General features: G+C 46.4%; 1 protein-coding gene across 1 annotated transcript in view; it reads right to left on the bottom strand.

The window, feature by feature from the left end:
- The window catches only part of TNFAIP8L3 (TNF alpha induced protein 8 like 3), a 49,987-nt gene extending 28,709 nt beyond the window's left edge, over positions 1-21,278 (bottom strand). The window contains 5 exon segments of the mRNA XM_029236432.1: positions 11,145-11,201; positions 11,204-11,269; positions 11,599-11,623; positions 19,777-19,790; positions 21,131-21,278. Coding sequence (XP_029092265.1) covers positions 11,145-11,201; positions 11,204-11,269; positions 11,599-11,623; positions 19,777-19,790; positions 21,131-21,278 — 310 coding nt within the window.
- Positions 21,279-21,835: the final 557 nt, after the last annotated feature.

The raw sequence follows: 21,835 nt of genomic DNA, 5'->3' as shown, positions 1-21,835 counted from the left end.
AGTAGGAAGAAGGCTGAAGAGAGAAGCCTGGAATCACACCCCCACCAGTGGGCGGGCAGGAAGGACCCACTGAGGCCTGGCCTGATGGGAAAGTGGATCACAGAGGACGGAGGGAAGAAAGAGTTTCAAGAAAGAAAATAGAGGGACTTGGGACAAAACTGCAAGAAAGTCAGAAGGACAGCCAGTGGATAAGTCCACTGAATCTCATTCGGTGGTTGTTTTTAAAATAATAACCTGATGAAAGTTATACATACTCATTGAGAAAAAATCTGGAAGGAAAGCACAAAGAAGGAAATTAAAATTGCCTATAAACTCATCATATAGAATGGTTAATTCTGTTCCAGCATTAAAAAAAAAATGCATGTATGTGAATGTGAGGGAGAGATTTTCCTCCCCTTCTCTCTATAAAAAAGGGGTGTCTGATCTACGAAACAAAAACAGACTCACAGACATAGAGAACAGACATGTGGTTGCCGGGGGAGAGGGGAGAGGGATGGATTGGGAGTTTGGGATTAGCAGATGTAAACTATTATATATAGGATGGATAAACAACAAGGTCCTACTGTATAGCACACGGAACTATGTTCAATATCCTGTGATAAACCATAATGGAAAAGGATGAAAAAGAATATATATATGTTTAACTGAGTCATTTAGCTGTACAGCAGAAATTAAACACAACACTGTAAATCAATTATACTTCAATAAAATCTTTAAAAAAGGGGTGTATGTATATATAGGTATGTGGGTATATATGCATGAATAAATAAATATACATGTATATATATTTTATCAAGCTTTCTTCATACATTATAATGCAAACACCTATAACATGTTTTTCAAATTAAGTTTTCTTAGCAGCTGAGTAATATTCCTCTGTGTGGAAATGTCATTATGTATTTAGTAATTCAATAACTATTTAATTGAATATTTACTTATATGTTTAGGTTGGATATTTAGATTTGTTTCTGCTCCCCCTTTGGGGGGAGCAGCTTTAAATAATGAAAATCTACCACTTACTTTGTGATTTGGGGTAATCTCTGTGAATCTGTTTCTTTATCTGTAAACTGTAAATAATACCTGCTTTCTCCATGTCCTGGTTTTGCTATGAAATCATGTGTGTAGGATATTTCATTGTTCTTATGACTTCACAATATAACTCTGAATGACTTGGCAGCTGGTGAGGCCACCAGAGTTGTTGAGAGAAAGTGATGGAAAGTTAACAGTCCGGGTGTAGCTGTGCTGAGCTGACGTGTCTCTTGGACAGTGAGAAGATGAGGTCCAGACGACTTTGAAAGGCAGGATTCTTGCTCTGGAGAGAGGAACGGGTTAGACCACAGCTTTGGGAATCTTTAGCTTCACGGTGGAAAAACGGGTGGTCTTTTCCAAATGAAAGTGTATTGTTAGAAAAGAACAAGGCCGAGAGCTCAGCCTTAGGAGACACAGGTAGGAAAAACATATTAATGAGGGATGCAGAAGGAGCAATTGAGGAGGCGTGCAGGGAAACCAGGATTATACAAAGTCAGAGAAATCAAAAGGAAAAAAAAAGTCAAGAAAATTCAGGTTTAATTCCCATCAGATACTGCTCTGGGCTCGCTAAAAGTTGACTCTGTATTAACTTAGCTCTGCCTGCTTCATGTGACTGAGATTGAATCACTGAATTAAACATTAAGGGTGAGAGAGGCTAACACAGATGAACAAATTTTCCTCTTTCCTTACAAAGTGAAAAATCAATTTAAACAAAGATTAAAAACATAATTGGAGAACTAGAGGCCAATAAATCTATTTCTGAAGCTGGAAGCTATTAAAGTAAACTAACCTTTGCAATTGTCACTGTGCATCTGTAAAACCTACCAAATTCCTCTCGGGTATTAAAAAAATGTAAGAATCTTCTGAGGGCTCCGTGTAGGGCTCTCCTGACCTGGAAAGTGGGCTGGGTACACGGGAAGGGCCTGGTGTGGGCCTGTAGTGTCTGACCTCTGGGCAGCTGTGCTGGGAGGGAGAAAGCTCAGGAGAGGAAAAGGGGAGAGGGGTGTCAAGAACACAGTGGAAGGTGTCAGAAGGAAACATAGCAGGGGTCCCTTAGATATCCCAACACCCAGAATAACTCTGATCCTTTTAAAAAATTATATATGTTTTGGGGGAACGATAGAGGAGCCAGAGTGTGTGGGCTCCAATTCTGGTTCTGATGCTGCCTGGCAGTGTAGCCAATGTTCTTAGTGTCCCCAAGTAAATATTTCAGAAGGGGGACTCTTGTTTTCTTACAAAACCCCTTCTTCCCCAAATAAAGGTCTCTTGCATCTTTTCAGGATTGCTTTTGGACGACATTCTTCTGGAAAAGCACATCTATTCTTGGGGCTCAATCTGATTTTCCTCTTTGTACTGTTTTCACATATTCTACCATGAGCTTGCATTCCTTTGGTGGAAAATAAATGTTACTAAAAAACAATACGTAAGAGACACCACTAAAAACTCAAACCCCAGTTGTCCAGCTCAGAATCTCAAGTTCTCTTCATTGCACTACAGTCTCATCTTCGAGTTTTCTCTTGCCCTTGAATCCAACTGGTCACCCTGTCCTAGGGATTCTGTATCTGGAATGATTCTAAATGCTGGAGTGGAAAAAGTACTTTAGGACCCAACCTAAGTACACTCTGATAGAGGGAACATTTGTTTGTCTTTGCACCTCTCTTGACTCTGCTTCTCAACCCTTCTCTCCTCTTGGGGTTTGCCACATTCACCACCCACCAGGTTCCCAGGACGCTAGACATGAACGTGGCTGCAGGGTCCTCCCAGGACCTTCTCTCTCTGACAGCTGCTTTGTGCTGCTCCCCTCGTCTTCCCTCCCAAACCACCCCTCACCAGCCCCTGTTCTGGAGCCTGTGACAGCCCATCCTTGCCCATGTGTTATTGGGCCACTGCAGGTAATGTCTGCAGCTTAAAGCAGGGCTTTCTGGAGATATAATGTCCTAACCTACCAGAAGGAGCCTAATGAAGGAACTTAATGGTCTGAGGGCCCTGTGGGAGCTGGTGGGGGATGTAAAGGAACCTGGTGGCATCCATCGATCTAACTACATAGTCTACCTGGTAAAGAGCACTGTTTTTGGAGTTAGTTAGACTGGCTTCATATCCACCGAGAAGCTGCACATCCCTGAGCAAATTACTTAATCTCTCTGTGCCTCAGTTTCCTGGTCTATAAAATGAGGTTATTTATAGTACCTAGCCCAGAAGGCCTATAGAAGGCTTAAATACCATATCAACAGTTAACCCAGTCTGAAATACATTGTATGTGCTTAATTAATAGAAAATTAAATAAAAATTCAAAACATCATTATTATTTTACATTCAGTACTAGCCCTCTGGGGCTGGACTCTGGCTGGCAAAGACTATACTCACAATTTCTCATCTTGTTTGATATATGCACAACTTCTTAAACCTAGTTTCTCTACCCTGTAGCCTGAACCCCAGCCTTCTCTCCCTGACTTTCTTAACGTTACTCCAAGGAACCAGACTCAAACGTGGTAGGAAAGCTGCTGCAAAGGCCAGCAGACAGCCCCCATCACTTCCCTCCCATATTATTCACTGAAAATCTGTTTACCTTCCCAGCATAACTCCCAGGCCCCAAATCAGGGATGCAGGACATGTGTGCTCACCAGAACAACCTTTTACAGAATTTCCTCCTGCACATGAAACTGGATGCCTCTACCATACAGATATCAACTGGGAGTCTCCATGAAGCTACGCATCACCAAAATGCTTCCTTTCGGGGCTAGAATAGTTTCCCGGAAAGCATATTTTACTTTCCAGAAGACAACCTAGAAGCTAGTGGCTGCTGCTGTGGTTTTTCAACTGTTTAAACCAGTATTTGGATACCACCAAAGTGTCTCCTTTTTTTTCCTGGAGAACTGAATTACAAAATACTGGTTTCTATTAGGGTGTGTCTAGCACTTTCTGTGCTGCCAAGCCTTCCATGTTTATAGTCTGCACACTAGATTTTCCATGAACAGGCTCAAATTTATTCCCAGGCAATGATGTTTAGGAAACCCAATATGAACGTGAAGATTGTTCTAAAGCAGTTTCAGAATTTGTGTTATGCAGTTGCCTAAAAAGAGCATGTCTGATGTATAAAAAAATAATATATTTTGGGGGCATGTCTTAATATATGTTGGGGAAAAGGTACTCACTCTCATATGTTTTCTTGGATTGAGGTATCACAGGAAACTTATTTTTTATATTCTTCTTCTCTATCCTTTATTTCTATACTTGTATAGAATACAGCCCAAACACCCACCTACACAGGCATTTTACAGAAAGAGTTGGAAGCCAAGTGACTGAAAAACAAAACAAAATTATGTATATCGTGTCTTTAAAGAGATTTACATGTGAATTCAAATGGGAGCCAATGGTAACTCTGTAGGACAATGAACCAGTTAGAGAAAAGTACTAATGGGAAGTGTGACTATGATTTGGTTTTGATGAGAAATAAAACAGCAGGCGCCGTGTTTTTAGAGAAAAATAAAGTAGGAAATAGAGCTTTACATTTACACACACATTCTGTCTCCAGCTCCCAGAAACTTACATGCTGGCCACAATCACCACAACATCCAGTGTTATGTTTTGAGCAGGTCCGCCCTCTCCTCCCTTTTAGCCCTCTAAGGGGGCCCCACTGCTCCAGGCCATGCTTCTCACAGGCTCCTGTCCTTGCCACCTCCTCTGTTTCCCCTGACTTGCTCTTCTCCCCCATCTAAATCCTTCACTCCTTCCAGGCTATCCTCAAGGCCCATCTCCTCCATGAAGCCTCCCCACCAGAACCCCAAGCCACGATGCCCCGTGCTCCAAAACCGACACTGTTTATTGCCGATGCCGCCCAGTCTTGCAGATTCCTTTTGGGTGGGTGTTTTCTCTCCCTCTGGCTGCAAGCCTCTTGAGGGCGGGGCCACATCTAATTCCATTTCGGTGTACTACCATAGCACCTCCACACACTGAACACAAAACAGAGGATCAGCCAATATCTATTGGATCTGTGAGGTCTAAAATGGCTAATTCCATCTGGCTATCTAAATTGCCCTAATGAGGTCTAGATAATGTTTATAGCTCAACAACTATCCCCTGAACTCTGCCCGTATGCAGGGCTGCCATCCATCATGAAACATCCCTGAGGAACTTTGGAGGCCATCTGTGGTGAATGCACGATGTACGATGTACGTATGGCCCAGGTTCCCTTCCGGAATGAAGGACTAAGCACTTCACAAGCTGCTGGTAGTGATGTCTGCAGACAGCCCTCAGCTGAAGGGAACAGCTTCGCCCAAGATGCAGGGATGGCATGAATCTAATGACTAATCATTATGTCAGGGGATATAAAGGCCTGGCCCCTCACCCCAATTCAGTTCTTTTTTTTTAACATTTATTTATTGGGCTGCACTGGGTCTTAGTTTTGGCACATGGGATCTTTAGTTGCAGCATGTGGGATCTAGTTCCCTGACCAGGGATCAAACCTGGGCCCCCTGTATTAGGAGTGTGGAGTGTTAACCACTGTACCACCAGGGAAGTCCCCCAACTCAGTTCTGAAGGGTTTTCCAGCTCCAGAGCTCGAGGCTATTGTTGGGTCTGCATTGCAGCTCAGCTTCTCACTCTGCCCAGTCTGGCATCCCTCCCCTCCCTTTCTCTTTCCCAGGTATTGATCCCAAGAGCATCCCCAAATAAACACACTGCATGCTAACCTCCATCTCAGAGTCTGCTTCCTGGGGAACCAACCTACAACATCATCTATACATCTGTCCATCTATCTAGCCAGCCAGCCAGCCAGCAACCTACCACTGTGTTTAGGGCACGCCAGGTGGTGTTTGTGGGTGCTGATACAGGTGAAAAAGACCCAGTCTTTACCCAGTCTTTACCTCCTTAGGGAGCGAAGGCCAGTACAAGAGATGAGACATGTACAGGAATAACTGTGAAGCACACAGTGGAAAGTGGATGGTGTCAAGAGAGAACATATAAACAGAGACACAGCCTGGGTATAATCCCAGGGCAAGGGGGTGAGAGTCTTCTGGCACTGGCTTAAGATGTGGCATCGGTATATGCTTCCTATCTCCCTATCTGATCCCAAGCCCTGGAGACAGGATGGACTATGTCCTTATCTCTCTTTGCACTTCCCATACTTCCCAACACAGAGTCCCAGACAGTGCAAGAAATCTTAAAACACTGAAGCAAAACAGTGAAGGACAGCGTTGGCAGTTCTACTTTATAGGGCAGGTTTCTGGCTGCCTGTCTGGCCTTTTAGTGCAGAGTTCTCAGGAGGCTCCTCAAGATGCTCATTCATTTATTATGTCCATAAAACCTTGGGAACATGAAAGCACAAGACAAGGCCCTGACCCTCAAAGCAGCCCACTATGTGGATGAGGCAGAGGCCCCTGAAAATGTCCACAGATAAGAACAAGACGTGGGACTATGACTAATAGCCAAGTAGTACGTCATCCCCAGGTGGTCCCTGCCCTTGGTCGGCCAGTCCATCAATCGTCAAAGGTTACTCTGTCAGTTGACAAAGGTTACTGAATAGCCTCCACGAATAACCCAACAATGAGAATCAACAAACTCCAGAACCTCATGATCCTCCAAAACCAATGCCCCAGCATAATTTACTGTCTACAGGGGAAAAGCACCTTTAAGAAAATTTAAGTAACCGCTATTAAGTGTCTGATGGAAAGAAAAGAAGCACTGGCAGGGTGGGGAAGCCAGTCTCCTGCATTTCTCTGCTTCAGCCCAACTCAACATGCCAGTCCCCTTCCACTCTCCTTCTCCTTTTACTGCTTTTGTACAATCTGTCACCAACTTCTGTTGTTTGTTTCTCTGAAATGGCATTTGCATCCTTCCTCTTCTGCCTCGCTTAGTGCTACCATCCCCTCCGACTGTGTGGCCACGAGGCTCCAAGCCTAGGCCATCCCTGCACTTCATGTCTGTCTGATGTGGCTTCTGAAAACCCAGATCTCAGTCGGTCATGTCTCTGCTCTACTATCAGCTCAACGGGGGCTCCTTCGGCACCATCAGGTACTAGTTATTAAGACCCCCTGTTGTCAGTGGCTCTCCCTACACTCACCTAACTTTACTTCCCAGTACTCCTTAGTATATGTCCTCCACTCCAGTCACCTCCCTGTTTATCTGTGCCTTTGCTCAATGGTGTCTGACTTCTGAAACGCCTTGTCTCCTCTTGGCCAACTATTGAATCCTACCCACTCCTTGCCACTTTGTTCACAAGGACCAAGCTTAGGACCGAGGCGATGGGAAAGACAGGAAGGACAAAGTCAGCGGCCTGCTGTTTTCCTACTTCTTTTATTATTTTGAAGTTTCCCTACCACATCCTGATTCCATCACACAGAAATGCTTTTCTGTAGCACCTACCCAGCCACAGGGATGCTCCATCAGCTTGACTGCCTCAGACCACCTAGCTCTGGGTGGAAGGAGCTTGTCGTCTTGAGCCGGGTAGACTATCTCTGTCTTATAAGTCAGAAAGGGAAAAAGCTGACACTGCTAATGTTTACTCGCTTGTTATTTCCTAGGAAAGACTCAAATCATTGCCGAGTTAATACACCAAGCTCTAGGATTTCTGAGAGATGGATGGTGGGCTTGTCAAAGGAGAGACTGCCAAGTTGGGTCTCTGGAAAAAATCCAGTGTTCCATAAACCCTGTCTCTTTCCTTATCATAGAAAGAACCATAAAATGACAGAAAGGCAGAGGAGAGCTGCAGGCAGCAGAATGACTTAGAAGCACCATCCTGTGCTTCCTGAAAAACAGAAAATGCAGATTAAGGCAAATCTCATCCATACACACCCCCTTTACTTCCTATGCAGGGTATTGCTTGTTGAGAGAGCTGCACAGCAGATACTGGGGAGCTCTTTGGAAAAGTCTCTTGAAAGGGGTACAGTAAAGAGTAGGTGGTGCTCAGAGATTTCCTCACTCTGCCAATTTTTGACTGGGAAGGCTACGACATGGGCAAAAATGGAGAGGAGAATGGTGAGTACCTCCTGTTTCTCCTGTTACCTTGAAGGGAAAAGGTGCACCAGTGTGTGGGGGGCAGTTAACGCCTCTTCTTCTATTGGAAGTGGCATGAAACTGGCTAATCTCCAGGTTATCAGGTGGACTGGGTAAGGCCACCTTCTCTACTTTGTGCAAGTTTCTCTAGAGCTGAAAGAAAAGGATGGTGAAAGCAGTAGTTTTGAATGTTCCCATCTTTATGACTTCAGCTGGAAGATGATGTGCATGAGAAGACGTACCTTAAAAATAACTTGCCCCAAACAAAGGGGGGGGGCGGGTGGGGAATGAGAGAGTGAAAAGGATAAAATTCAAAACAAATCTCCTTAGGCAGTTACATTAATGTGATAATAACGACAATAATACTAATTTTTTCACACATGCCTAGTGATTTACATTTTACAAAGCTCTGGGGTACATTATTTAGCAGTATTCTTACAACATAATCCAATCAGATGATAAAAATAGCAGCTGCCATTTACTGAATGATTACCAGGAGGAACACTTTTCATGTGTTATTTAATCCTCACATCCCCCCCCCCCGGCTTGTACTATTGTTTCCCCATTTTACAGAGGGGGAAACTGAGGTTTAGAGATGTTAAGTAACTTGCCCATCAGGTAGAGATTGAGACCTGAGTCTTTCTGATTCCAGAGTCCAGGCTCAGGACCTTAATAAGGTCTGTCTTATGGCAGGGCTTTTTCATAAATTCAGGAAGGGGAGGGCACTGAGGAGGAAGCAGCCCTTCATCTTATCTCCCCGTGAGGTAGGTACACACAGACACACACATTAATACTCCGAGAGATCCCACTTCCTCTACTGTGCTTCTCAGTTATAAACCCATCCAGCTTGCACAGATTCAGGTCCACAGATGAATGTCATGTTACTTACGGGGACGATGGTCAACTCCTATGGATAATTTAACCAGTATCTGAAGCTGCAACAGGAGTTTCCATTTGATAGGATGCAGCCATAGCAAGGCGATGAATTAGCAACTAGTTTTGAAGCTTTGTCACGAAGAATACTTTAAGACTGAAAATAATGAGGGAGACTGAATGCCATTTAGCAGAACGGCTTGTGACATTCAAATAAATGTTCAACTTGAGATTCAAGCACAGAGAGGAAGAAGAAATGACTGTAGAAAACGGTAAGGCACAAACAAATGGTGACAGCTCAGAGAGCTGGCTGCCCTATTCTTCATCAGACCCATCTGACCTCAGTAGTCACAACTGCTGTTAGTTGTGCAGAGGTCTTCTGACACAAACACACATGAACACCCTGGGATACTCCTTGCTGGGCAGGCTGTGGGGAGAAGCAACTGGACCCTTAAGAACTCCTTCCCTCCCCTTTCATCCAAGTACCAACTCTTCTGAGTGTCTCCTGCCTCCCCCTTCCCCTCCCCTCCTCTTTCTCAAAGCGTCCTTATCCTCCTCCCCTTCTTCATCAACTGGCATGAAAGATCTGAGGGTAAGAGTAGGGAGAGCATGTTAGTTCCTCCGATTTTGAGAGAGTAAAGTGTCAGTGTCAATGTACTCACTCCCCCTCCTTTGGAGCTCTAGAGATATACTTAGATAGACACAAAACACCCACTGGAACTTTTAAATGATGTGAAGAGATCCACAAGCCACCTGTGAAACAAAATCTTGGTGCTTCACAGTCACAGGAACATACAGGTTCGAGAAGGGCTCATGTTTATTACTTATGTCCACACATACCTACACAAAGCAGGTGGCCCTTGCACACACACAGGCATCCTCACACACGGGCATCTTGACGATGCCATCTTTCTTTTCCTCCATCCTCATCTCTTCCCACCCAGCTGTAGGTGTTGACCACAGCCGCCCTGTGAGAGGCTGAGGGGTATGATGCAGTAAAAAGGGAGTCACTCCGCCCTTGGCTACTCCCTGGCTCTGATTCGTGGGTAAGCCACTTAGCCTTTCTGAACCTTTGTAAAATGGAGATAACAACCACCTGGCTAGGTGCTGTGAAGATAAAGCAGAATAGTATACGTAGGGCCCTTGGTACAGCTCCTGGCGCTGTCCCGCCTGGTTCCTGAGCCTGCCTTCCTACACCCACACCTGGGCTGATGGTGCCTCCGGTCTCCCGGTCCCCACCCTCAGGACACTGGCCTGACACTGGGAAGACTGGGGACTAGTCCGGGCCCTCAGGCCTGTACCAGGAGGGTTCCAGCTCTCAGGCCACAGGTCTGCTGGCCAGGGCTAGCCTGCAGGGCCACGAGGGCGTGGGGAGCCACGGTCACGTGGGAGGGCCATAGGTCTCCCGCCCGTGGACCTGCAGGAGGCGGGCAGAGCGGGCTGGTGGAGGGGGGCAGAGCCCGCGGTTAAGTCGACCCAAGGCTGTGGGTGGCTTCCTCCTGTTGCTCAGTATCAGGGAGAGGCGGGGGAGGACATTCATTATTTCCTAAGTAAGCGTCTACCCGTCGCTTCGATAACTATCGATTGTGAAAAGCTGGCGGCGCCCCTTAAAGGCGAAGCCGGGACCCCGCGCGCCGCCGCCGCCGCGTCTGTCTTCCCGGACCCTTCGTGGGGACCTCCTCCGCGCATGCAGGGCAGCGATGGGCCAACGCTTCTGCATCGGCTCATCTAGCAGCTTCAGGAACCGCAACCACGAGTTGTGGTTTGACTCCTGCCCGCCCACCCGCGGGGGCCTTTCCTTCGCAGAGCGTCGTGTCACCCCCTCGGAGCGGGTCACCTGTTCCGCAGCGTCCCTGGCGCCCGGGGTTCGAGGAGCCGGCCGGCGCTCGGAAAGTTATTTCCAAAAGCAGATATGCAGCAACCCTCGCTGCAGCAAACTACAGGACGCGGAATACCCGAACCCTGCCCCACCGCCACCAGCCCGGCGACCGGAGCCCGCTGCCGGAGTCCCGCAGCGCCGAGAGCCACCCGCAAATGCACCTACTCTCCCTCCAGCGCCCGAGTGCAATGGGGAGAAAGCCCCAAAGCAAACTCACAGCGCAGAGCCATCCCAGTCCCGGCCCGGAAGGGATCGGGCTGCTGGGGATCGGCCTCCCACCTGGCCGCTCCGAGAAATACTCGCGATTTCCCGCCCCGGCCTCCCCTCCTGTCTGCCCCAGCCTTCCCGGCTGGGCTGCTGCGACCCCTCGTACCTGCGGCGGTCCCGGGCTCGCCCTCGCTCTGCTCGCCGGAATCCGAATCCATGCTGCCGGCCGGGCGTCCACAGACCCCCGCCCGTCCGCGGGGCGCACGGGACCGGCCGGCGTCCGGACTCGGGCTGCCGCGTCGCACTCCGGCCGGGCAGTGCGCTGCGGCCGCGGCCAGGGGGCCGCTCGGCAGAGGCTAGCGCCGCCCGCGCCCCGTTCCCCGCTCCCCGAGCCCGCCGGCCGGTGCCTGCTTGCCAGGCGAGCGCGGGGCGGAGGGTGGGGTGCGCCGGGAGAGCGCGGGGAGGAGGGTGGGGAGGCGCTAATGGGGAGGAGCAGGAGCGTCCGGCGCCCCGCGCGCTCCAGCCTGGGGTTAAATACCCGGGGGGCGGTGCCGCTCCTCCACCCGCGCCCCCATCGGGCGCCCGGAGTCCTGAACTTGTGGAGCCGGGCGAGGTCGTGCGAGCCGGCGAGGCTGAGCCCTTTCCCTTGGAGGTGGCCAAGTTTGGAGAAGTTTTAGGTGAAAAAGCGCCTCTACCCAAGTAGGAAAAGGGGAGGTTCAGAGTGGGCGTGCTGGGGCTGCCCGGGTTCGAGTCTAACTCCACAGTTCGGAGACCTTGGCCGAGTGACTTAACTTCTCTGTGCCCGTTTCCTCACCTGGAAAATGGAGACAATCAGAGTTCCCTTTTGTTCGGGAGGTTGTGAGGGGAGTATATAAATTATGCGTGTGAGGGGCCGAGAGCAGGGCCTGGCACTTAGCGAGGAAGTAAACGACGCGCGGAGGCAACGCTGACGCTGGTGGTTCTTCTCCCGGCGCGGGCGGGGGCGGGCAGGTTGGGCAAGCCGCTGTGGGGCGGGTTACAGGACGGGGAGCCCTCGCGGGCGTCCCAGGCAGGACCGCCCGGCTGCTAGTCAAGGAGCCAGGCCACTTCCAGGCCCCGACTCAGGGGCAAGAACGGATTTTAAAACCTTTAGTTTGTCTTTAACACAGAGTGCTAATCTTTCTCAATATCCCCTCCTTCCACTTTCTAAAAAAGAAAAGAGACAGAGAGAGAGAGAGAGAGAGAGAGAGAGAGAAGCGGCTGTATATTTATTTAGTAATTAAGAGACTAAACTAGGGGGGAAATGCACGGAGCAGTAAGGCCTGAGGGGATCCTTTGTTGTTAATTCGTGATTATCCACGCAGTCCTATTTTCTCCCTGAATTGTCAGCTGCAACACTTACATAACCTTAGCCTGGCTTCTCAACATACAAATTGTGGGCAGAGAATACAAACACACTTTATTGACCTGCGCAAAATGAAATTGGGAAGAGAAAAGTCTACCAAAAAGCGCCGTTTATTGTTTCCTGTGTGCACCCATTTAATCTCTACAACGACCTAGTGAGGAATTTACATCGAATGATTTGAAAATGCTTTTTTGGAGGTCAAAAATGGTTGAAAGTCGGCAGTTTCGTAGAATTTAACCTATATTGTTATCTCCATTTTGAGATGTGGAAGCTGAGTCTCAGAGTAGATAACTTTCCTGTGGTCTCAGGTCCAGTATGTGGGTGAGTTGGGCCTTGAAATCTGGTCTGATGTGCGGACCTGCTACTGACCGCTACGGTATAGTGTCACAAGTGTGTTTGGCCTCTTGGCTCCCTGAAGTCTACCTCCTTTGGTGAAGGTATGGGTTTCTCAGGGTGCACATACAGCTCTTCTTTGTGTTCTCAGAAAACGGTTTTTGGATGGCCAAACTCATGGACTTTAGCTGGTAAAAGTTGGATGGATTGGAAGGGTCAGAAGAACCCCACGCTAGAAGTGTGATCTTGGGCAAATGGCTTGACCTCCCTCAGTTTCCTCAGGTGATGGCATTTCCTTCATAGGGTGGTTGTAAGGAAGTGAATGAAATAATGAGTGTGGAATTTAGTACCCAATGCCTGGCACACAGTTGATGTTTGATAAATGGAAAGAATGTTCTTAGATCTAAGGGGTCCCATTTAGAAAAACAAAATATTTTAAAAGCACATATTTAAGTGAAAAGAAAAAAGTAGCAGCAACATTTGGATAAAAGTTGACACTCAAAAAACAAATAGCTGGGATCATTTTAAAAGTTTGGCATCATAGCTTTGTAGTCTTGAGGAAAAACAACGATGATAGCGTCAGAGAACAGAGCGTATTGGATTGAAAAGTCATCCAGCTTCCTCTAAGAAGTTGTTGCCTAGGTTCAACAACAGGAAATGTGAAACTTTCTCTGTTCGCTTAGACCTCCTTTCCTGGCACTTGATGGAAGCGTTTTTGTTTTTGTTTGTTTGTGTGTTTGTTTTAATGGACAAGTCGTCTGGGTTGAAGACAGAAATACCACTGAGACATCTGTGTATCTCAGAGAAAACAGGGAAGATCACTACTGGAACTTGATCAACAGTAAACAAAGTACTGGGAGTGCAGTTTCACAATACAGATATGTCCATCAGTCATCAGATCTTTACTGAGTACGAAGTACACTTTAGACCAGAGATAAAACTCTGCAGGCAGAGGGAGGGGGAGGGCTAGTCACAGTGCTCCTGAAAAGTCTATGAGGTGAGTCTTTAATAAACAACACCTATTCATTTATCTGTCCCTGTGTTCAGTCATAGAATATTTCTGTAAAAGGAGGCAGACGTAGAATGAAAAATTGAATGTGGAATTAAACAATGGAGAAGAGAGATCCAAACTAAATAAGATCTCCATTCCAATTTCCTATGATATTCAATCTGTTGTCATGGGATAGTAAGACAAAGGGAAATGACTGCTGGCACGCATGTGTGTTTAATGAAGAACATTAGTGGAACATACCTTATCTGTCCTCCCAGTGTGGAAAAATCTGTATAAGAGAAGGAAGTCCTTAAAATAGTATCCCATGGCCGTCACCCCCATGAAAACAGTGAAATCTGAGGTGGTGAATCTCCTTTACAAACCAATCCTAGTATATTTCTTTAAAAGAAAGAAAGAAAGAGAAAGCTCTTAGAAAAGAGGAAAGGACTTCTGTAGTTCCTCTGTGTATTTTTAGAAGAATGGCATCGCTTTGCAGACTTGAATCTAGAGTCTGAGGGTTATAAACTGCTTTCCTCAGTGTTTCCACTACATCTTTTCAGCTTGGCTACTCTTCAGACACAAAAATTTCTAACTCTTATTGGTCATTTCTTAGCTTCAGCTAATGAAATCGGTAGCTTTTTAAGGAACTTGTCTGTCTGGTGGGAAAAGCATGTTTATTTGTAAGGCGTCAAGAAACAGATCATAAAATAGATCCATTTCTGCTAACACAATAATACTCCTTTGATCCAAGCCAGTGCTATGACTCATCTGCCTGTCTTCTCTTGTGGGATGGAAAGGGAGCTGTATGCAACCTTCGGCAGACAGCCGGGAGAAGGGAGGGAGGGAGGTTCTTCTCACAAACCAGGGCTGTGGTTCTACTTCGAAAACCCACAGGGTCCTGGAACTGCTGTTTTTCTGGGCTGAAGTGGCCCTTGGTACTTTGGAATGAGATCTTGGCCAGGATAGCCCCATTTTTAATAACTTGTCTCAAGGTGGATATTGGCACCAGGGAAGCTTCTGCCCAGAGCCAGGGTGACCTCCATGGGGCTCTAGGCAAGCTGGACAGCAGGGTCTGAGCTGGCTTCGTATCCATCTGGCAGAACAAGATGCTGGGAGACAGCCTTGAAAGAGGGGGATTTTCCTATTTTTTTTTCTCCTGGCTAGCAAAAATAAGTTTTATTGCCCCCCCACCTTATTTCAAAAGCAATGCACATCACTGTAGAAAAAAATGGAAAAAACTTATAAGCAAAGAAAGAAGAAAATTTAAAAATCCATTCATGATTCTACCAGTTGCAATAGCTATTAACATCTTTTGAAAATTTTCCTTGTTTGTGTGTACAGTATTCTGCTTTTGTAAATTGTTTTTCCTTTTAACGATGGTGAACATCATTCCATCTACTCTCTGACAATAGGATTTTTAATAGGTGCACAGTATTCTATTGTATGGGTGGGTGTACCATAAGGTATTTCAGCAATCCTCTATTGTTGGGCATACCGGTTGTTTCCAATTTTCTGCTAAAATAGATAGCATCAGTGAACATCCTCATGTCCAAATCTTTGCACACATTTTAAAATTTTATTTATTTATTTTATTTATTTATTTTTGGCTGCGTTGGGTCTTCATTGCTGTGGGCTCTCTCTAATTGTGGTGAGTGGGGGGGGCTACTCTTCATTGTGGTGCACGGGCTTCTAATTGCAGTGGCGTCTCTTGTCCTGGAGCACGGGCTCTAGAGCGCAGGCTCAGTAGTTGTGGCACGCGGGCTCAGTAGTTGTGGTGCACAGGCTCAGTAGTTGTGGCTCACAGGCTCTAGAGCGCAGGCTCAGTAGTTGTGGCGCATGGGCTTAGTTGCTCCATGGCATGTAGGATCTTCCCGGACCAGGGCTTGAACCTGTGTCCCTTGCATTGGCAGGCAGATTCTTAACCAATGTGCCACCAGGGAAGCCCTGCACACATCTTTAATCAATGTCTGTGAACCTTCAGCAGTCTCCTTCATTCTTGGGAGAAAGAAACAAGACAGAAGATTATAGCTAACAAAATAATTGCTATATCTATGCTGAGACATTAAGGTTATCAAGAATTTTAATGAGCATGATCCCTCTCGGCAGAGGGTGGGTTAGTTGAATTCATGCTTGAATTTATCAAGCATTGCTTCAGCCCAGGGGGCGTTCGTATAGGTTGAGGAGAGAAATGGAAAACATCCTTCTGCATTTCTTTGTGGGCAGTATGTCCTCTACAGAGGCCCATCCATATCTAGACACCTGTGGGAGGTAGGGGTGGGAGAGGCTGGCAATTTGGGCATCAGGCTGTTCTCCCAAGCTTTTAGCTTCTGCCCTCATGGGCTGCCTACAGGACAGCTTCCTGGGCAGTGAATGCAGTGATAGTGACTGTAAAGCACTGATTCAGAGGGAGAGGGAAATTGAGAAAGAAGGAAGAGGAAGAGAAAGAGGGAGAAAGAGGAAAACTCTATGGGCCCAATCTCTGTTGTGCTTTGGCTCAGATTCCTATGGGGTTGTTTGTAAGCCTTTCAAATTGTCTTACGAACAGGATGAGGATCATAGGTTCAGCACTGCTGGGAGTCTCCCCGATTGCCACATATGGTGTCTTGGGCCCCCTGTGGCATTCACTCTTGGGGCTGCAGGACGTGACTGTGCTGTATTGGAGCTGTTCTTACAACCATCCACTGGGCTCATACATGGGCACCCTAAGTGACTGTTTTAGCTGTGCTCTATGTCTTCCCATCTTCCTGGATCCTTACACAGCTCTGTGGCGTGGAAACCGTCTATTTATTCCTACTGGGGAGAAGAGGGACTCAAGACCCATGAGGCTCAAGCAGCAACTAGAGTCCTGACAGTTTAGGAAGATGAGAGTGTACTCAAAGGCTGGATAGGGGCAATTATTGTTCCAGTTTTCAAAAGTAAGAAAGGAGGGGATTTCAGGAATAACAGATTGATGGCCTTTTTGCCACTCTCTAGCAAAAGTCTGGAACAAACACGTTTATAGACGTTTAAAGAAGAAAGCGGTGATCACTAGCAGCCAACATGGGTTCATTATCATGTCCCATTAAAATGACCATGTTAACTTTCTTTAAACAGGGTCATTAGGTGTATAAATCAAGATAATTTTATTCAACTTCGAGGCAGCAAGTATTAGTTAAGCACCCTCTGTGCTTCAGGTGCAAAGTGAAGGGAACTGACTGCCACAGATATTACATGTTGTGATTTAAGTAAAGAATTTAATGAAGTCTTATGTAGAGAATGGACTTGAGGACACGGGGAGGGGGAAGGGTAAGCTGGGACGAAGTGAGAGAGTAGCATTGACATATATACACTACCAAATGTAAAATAGATAGCTAGAGGGAAGCAGCTGCATAGCACAGAGAGATCAGCTCAGTGCTTTGTGACCACCTAGAGGGGTGAGATAGGGAGGGTGGGAGGGAGGGAGACGCAAGAGGGAAGAGATGTGGGAACATATGTATATGTATAGCTGATTCACTTTGTTATACAGCAGAAACTAACACACCACTGTAAAGCAGTTATACTCCAATAAAGATGTTAAAAAAAGAAAAAAGAATTTGATGAAGTCTTAACATAATTCCCTTGCTGTTAGGTAGATCTAGAACTGGTTGAACAGCCCTACCCAGTGAGCCTTGATTCATGGTTCTGAGTTAACTTGGAGGGAGTTCTCCAATGGAGTGACACAGAGCTCTGTCTTGGCTCTGGTCTATTCTGTTTTTGTTTTTTTTTTACTTTTTTTAAATCAGTGCTTTAGAGGTTGAATTTGGTTGTGCTTATCAAATGTGTAGCTGCCCTGCTAGGACAGGTCAGGGAAGACTTGGAATCACATGGAAAAGGTATATGGGTCTTGACTGTCCGTGAATTCCACGAGTCCACAGTGGGATAACAGCTGCATTGCTACAAGAAGGGCAGGAATAGTCTTCTGTATTTGATCTGGTATTATGGACACCAGGGGTCTTGTGAACATCTGGTGCCACATTTTAAGGAGACATACCAGGGAGCTCCCAGAGGAGGGGAACCAGAGCAGTGAAGGAGGTTTGGAAAATATTCTGTATGAGGAGGTTTGAGTGTCAGGCTTGGGAAAGAAAGAAAACAAGACATGACCAGATGGATGTCCTCAAATGTGTGAAGACCTAGACTCAAGGCTGATACAGAACTGATAGATAGATGTTATAAGAAAGCAGAATTTGGATCTAGGGCCAGTCTCGGCCTGCTGGCCCTCAGATCCATCTGTGCCCTTTCTCTGCTCTGTATGGAGGAAGGGCTGACCCTTGCAGGCTGTGTTTGCCATCCTGTAAGCTAGGTGCCAGCTGGATCCAGCCAATGTGAGGCACTGGCAGAAGATTGGAGGGCAGGGCAAGGGAGAGCCAAGATATTCTCTTCAACCCTCTATCCCTCAGTTCTATGATAGTGGCTGCATCTCCTCTGTGGCTCCAGCTCCTTCCAGATGGACCCACTGTAGTTCCAGCTTCCATCAGGTGACCATGGCTTCTGGGTTCCAGTAACAGCACCTCCTCCCTTGTGTCCCTCCAGCCCAGGGTGGCAGTGGCTTCCTGCTGTTGCTAATATCTAGGTTGCATTACTGTCCTCTGGGTTCTCAGCTTTTCTGTCACCACTGTAGTTGGTTCCCTGTGTTACTCTTTTGAAAATTATATATTTTCAGAGTTGGGATTAGAACTCAAGGCTCCTGACCCAAGATCAGCACTCTTTTCCTTTTATGTTGGCTCTCCTCCTGCATATATCTTTATTAACTATCCACTCGTGGATTATATTAATCACTCTTTTGATCTATAGGAGGGAAAACTGAGTCTCCTAAATCCTTTTTTAAAAAAAATTCTCTTATGATTATGTGACAACCTAGTTCAATAATGCTTACTCGCTAGTTATTTTACAGAACAAATACTGCTCGCCAAGTGTTACTGAAACCTTTTTTTCCTCCCTTCAAAGCATTTTTTACTTCGAAAAGCTAAATACATGCTCCAATCTGGAATATTCCATTTATGTAAGTCTCTGATTTCGTAATGTCTATGTTGAATCAAGGGCTGTAGAAAAGGGAAGGAATGCTCGAGGTCACTAATCCCATCACCTTAGATATAAAGAAACAGGTTCAGAAAGATGGAGTGGCTTGCCCAACATTAGGGGCAGAAGTGGGGCTAGAACCCAGGTCTCAGGCCTGAGTTCAGGATACTCATCATACTGCCATGCTCCCATAAGGGAGCTCCCGTGATCCTTTATGGGAGCATGGCAGTATGAGTTTACTGTTTACTCTCCTTCACTACAACCAGTTTTCCATCTGCTTCTGCCTTCGGTTCCCAAATCTCTTCCCCAATGCTGATCTTTCCCCTCTTTTCAACTCCTGCTTACCAGGAGTTTTAGTAGCCCATCTCCACTTGGAATGGAATTATCAAAAGCAGGACTTGACCAACCCCTCTTTTTAATTTCTTTATCTCATCAACATCTTCCTTCAGTTCCCTATCTTTCCTACCTTTCTCCTCCCCTCCCCTTCTTTTCTGGATTTTCAGACTTTCCATTCTTCTCTCTTCTCAAGCCAACATTTTCCTTCCCACCAAGTCTTCTCTTGGCATTGTCCTTTAATCGATCCCTCTCTTTTGTGTTCAAAGCCAATCTGCCCAATTGAAGCCATCAACACTTCTAAGGGAGGAATCTTTCAAACAGTGGATCTGATTCCTGGTTGCCATAAACCTTTGATCATTCTCTGAGGAAAGCCATAAATTAATGTCATCTTTTGGCAGAACTCCTGGGGCTATCCAGATTACTTCCCTGGCCTCTTGATTGTGGATGTGATCATCTTAACACCTCAAACACTATGGCATAGATGGGAAATCCTCCCATAGCCAAGAATAAAGCATTTATTTTAGGTCAAACCATTAACACGTATCATCCCATGGGAATTTCCAGTGTTTCAACAACTTTCTCTTTTGGCTGTCAGTATCAGTCTTAGCTGGTTTTTAAATCTTTCCAAATTTGTGTTATCTAGACATTCATGAGTGGTTAGATTTATTGAAGCTCTTTCAGGATAACATCATTACAATATAATATTTGAGTCACAGTGACCTTGTTCAAATGAACTAATCCTACCCCCAGACAGACACATTGACACCATATTTCCAGTTGGCTTAATTATATTCTTCTATCCTTCCAAATTTTTGTTACTTTCTTCCAATGTGGATTTTGTCAAGTCACATACTTAAGAATCCAAGAACTCAGTTCACCCTTCACATTCCTGTAGCTCACACTTTCATTTCTCTTGATGAAGTTGATAAGTCCAAGGATCAAGTATTGGATTTCTGTCCCCGAAAATAAGTGTGGGGGACACCTGCCTCCTTCCTTAGTCCAGGTGATAGTGCTGCAATAGCTAGCAGGAATGGGGAGTGGCCCAGAGGAAAGAGGGCAGCCTTGGACACCAGGATCTGAACTGCATCATGTTCTCCTCTCCTAGATAGAGTGGAGGGTGGGTCATAGCAATGCTAACTCTCAGTTCCAAATAATCACATCTTTCCAAAATCTCCATAGTTACCCAAGGTGCCAATAGCCTCCCAGTTCCCCAGACTTGTAATCTTCATATTAGTTCTGTGATTTTTTTGGGTCTTACTTCCACTTTGGCGTTCACCGTTCTATCAAATTCTAATGCTATTTCTTATACAAGTTTCTTGATTTTACCCTTTCCTTTCCAAATCCACAGTCTCCCTCCTCCCAGCTCTTCACCCGTATCTTGATTGCTGCAGCAACACTTCTCCAGCGTTGCCCAAATCTCCCTACACCCAAGCCAGAGCTCAGGCTCCCTCAACCGTCACTCTTTTTCACTTGAGGGCTTGTGTCTTTACCATCATTCTCTGTTCCCTATGCACAGGAGAGCCTTGACTATGTATCAAAATAATGATGGGTTTATCCCAGTCCATCCCATTTCAGTCTCTCCCTGCTTCCTGCCTTAATTTCTCTGGCTCTCTGTTTGCTGCAGCTCCATCCCTGATGTGTGGGCTCCTCCCACTGCCTTCCCCTAGCACAAGGCCTGTCTCCTTCCTGCCAGCCTGGATGCTGTGCTGTGATAGTTGGAGGTTTTGACTCTCTCTGGCTTGGCCTCAGGCCCTTGTCCCCAGAATTATGTTCTACGGAACTTTGGGCCAGCATGCCCTGGTGTTCCTGGAACCCACATCTTCTTCTTGGCTTTGCTTCTGGACCACTAAGTGTTGGGTAATTTCTGGCATGTTGGAGTGAAGACACCTGGATTCTTGTCCTGGCTGTTCATGAACTCAATGTGTGAGTTTAAATACGTCAGGGCTGCGTGCCCCAGCCCTCTTCAGATGCCAGTTCTGAGGACCTTCAGCTTGCCATCTTGCATGCCTTGAACATATCCCGCACTTCCCTGCTAATGCCTGAGCCTGTCCTGACCAATTCCCTTTCCCCCCACAAGATGAGGAGGGGATGAGTCTTGTTTGTAACCCGGCATTCAGCATACCCTGGGTCCCTGCTTATTCACTGACCCACAGTTTCTCCCTTGGATCTGTGCCACAGACTGTGTAAACCAATGTGCTTTGGTCTTGCCTCAGTTTCCCCATTTGCGCTCACGTGTTCTTCTTGGGGTGGTGGCCCCACCTTCGACACCGACTCTGAGGTCTGGCCATTTCCTATTACTTGAGGTAGCAAGAGCAAGGCAGTTTTCATCTCTAGAGTGTTTGCCCAGTACAAGCTACTCTTTGTAGACTCTTACTTTGCTTCAAAAATTAATTTGATTGGATATTTTTGAATGGCCAAAAATTTTTTTTGATTATCAGTTGTCTTACAGCACCTTTTAAGAACATAACCAAGAACCAGGAGAAGTCAGATAGTAAAAACCCTTGAGCTATCAGAAAAGTAAAAGCTATCTTTTAGTCAGAGGAGAGTCCCTTAGACTCTCACTCATAGTCTAGCTTTTCAAGTTCTGTCAGGTGTGAGGACAAGAGGGAGGGGTGGAGCAGCCACTCCAGGCAGCACTGGAGCCAGAGTGGAGGAGCTTCTGTCCTCGCCTACATCCCCGAGGTGCTCACCTTCCCCTATGTCCTGGTGGCTTCCCAGTGCAAACGCCTGCAGGCTTCTGGGAGTGCCGGGGAGCTAATGGCAGCAGCCTTCAAAGAAT

Source organism: Monodon monoceros, unplaced genomic scaffold (genome assembly GCF_005190385.1).
Source record: "Monodon monoceros isolate NGI ecotype Baffin Bay Population unplaced genomic scaffold, NGI_Narwhal_1 Super_Scaffold_21, whole genome shotgun sequence".
NCBI classification, from domain to species: Eukaryota; Metazoa; Chordata; class Mammalia; order Artiodactyla; family Monodontidae; genus Monodon; species Monodon monoceros.
This window is presented reverse-complemented; position numbering and strand designations above follow the sequence as displayed.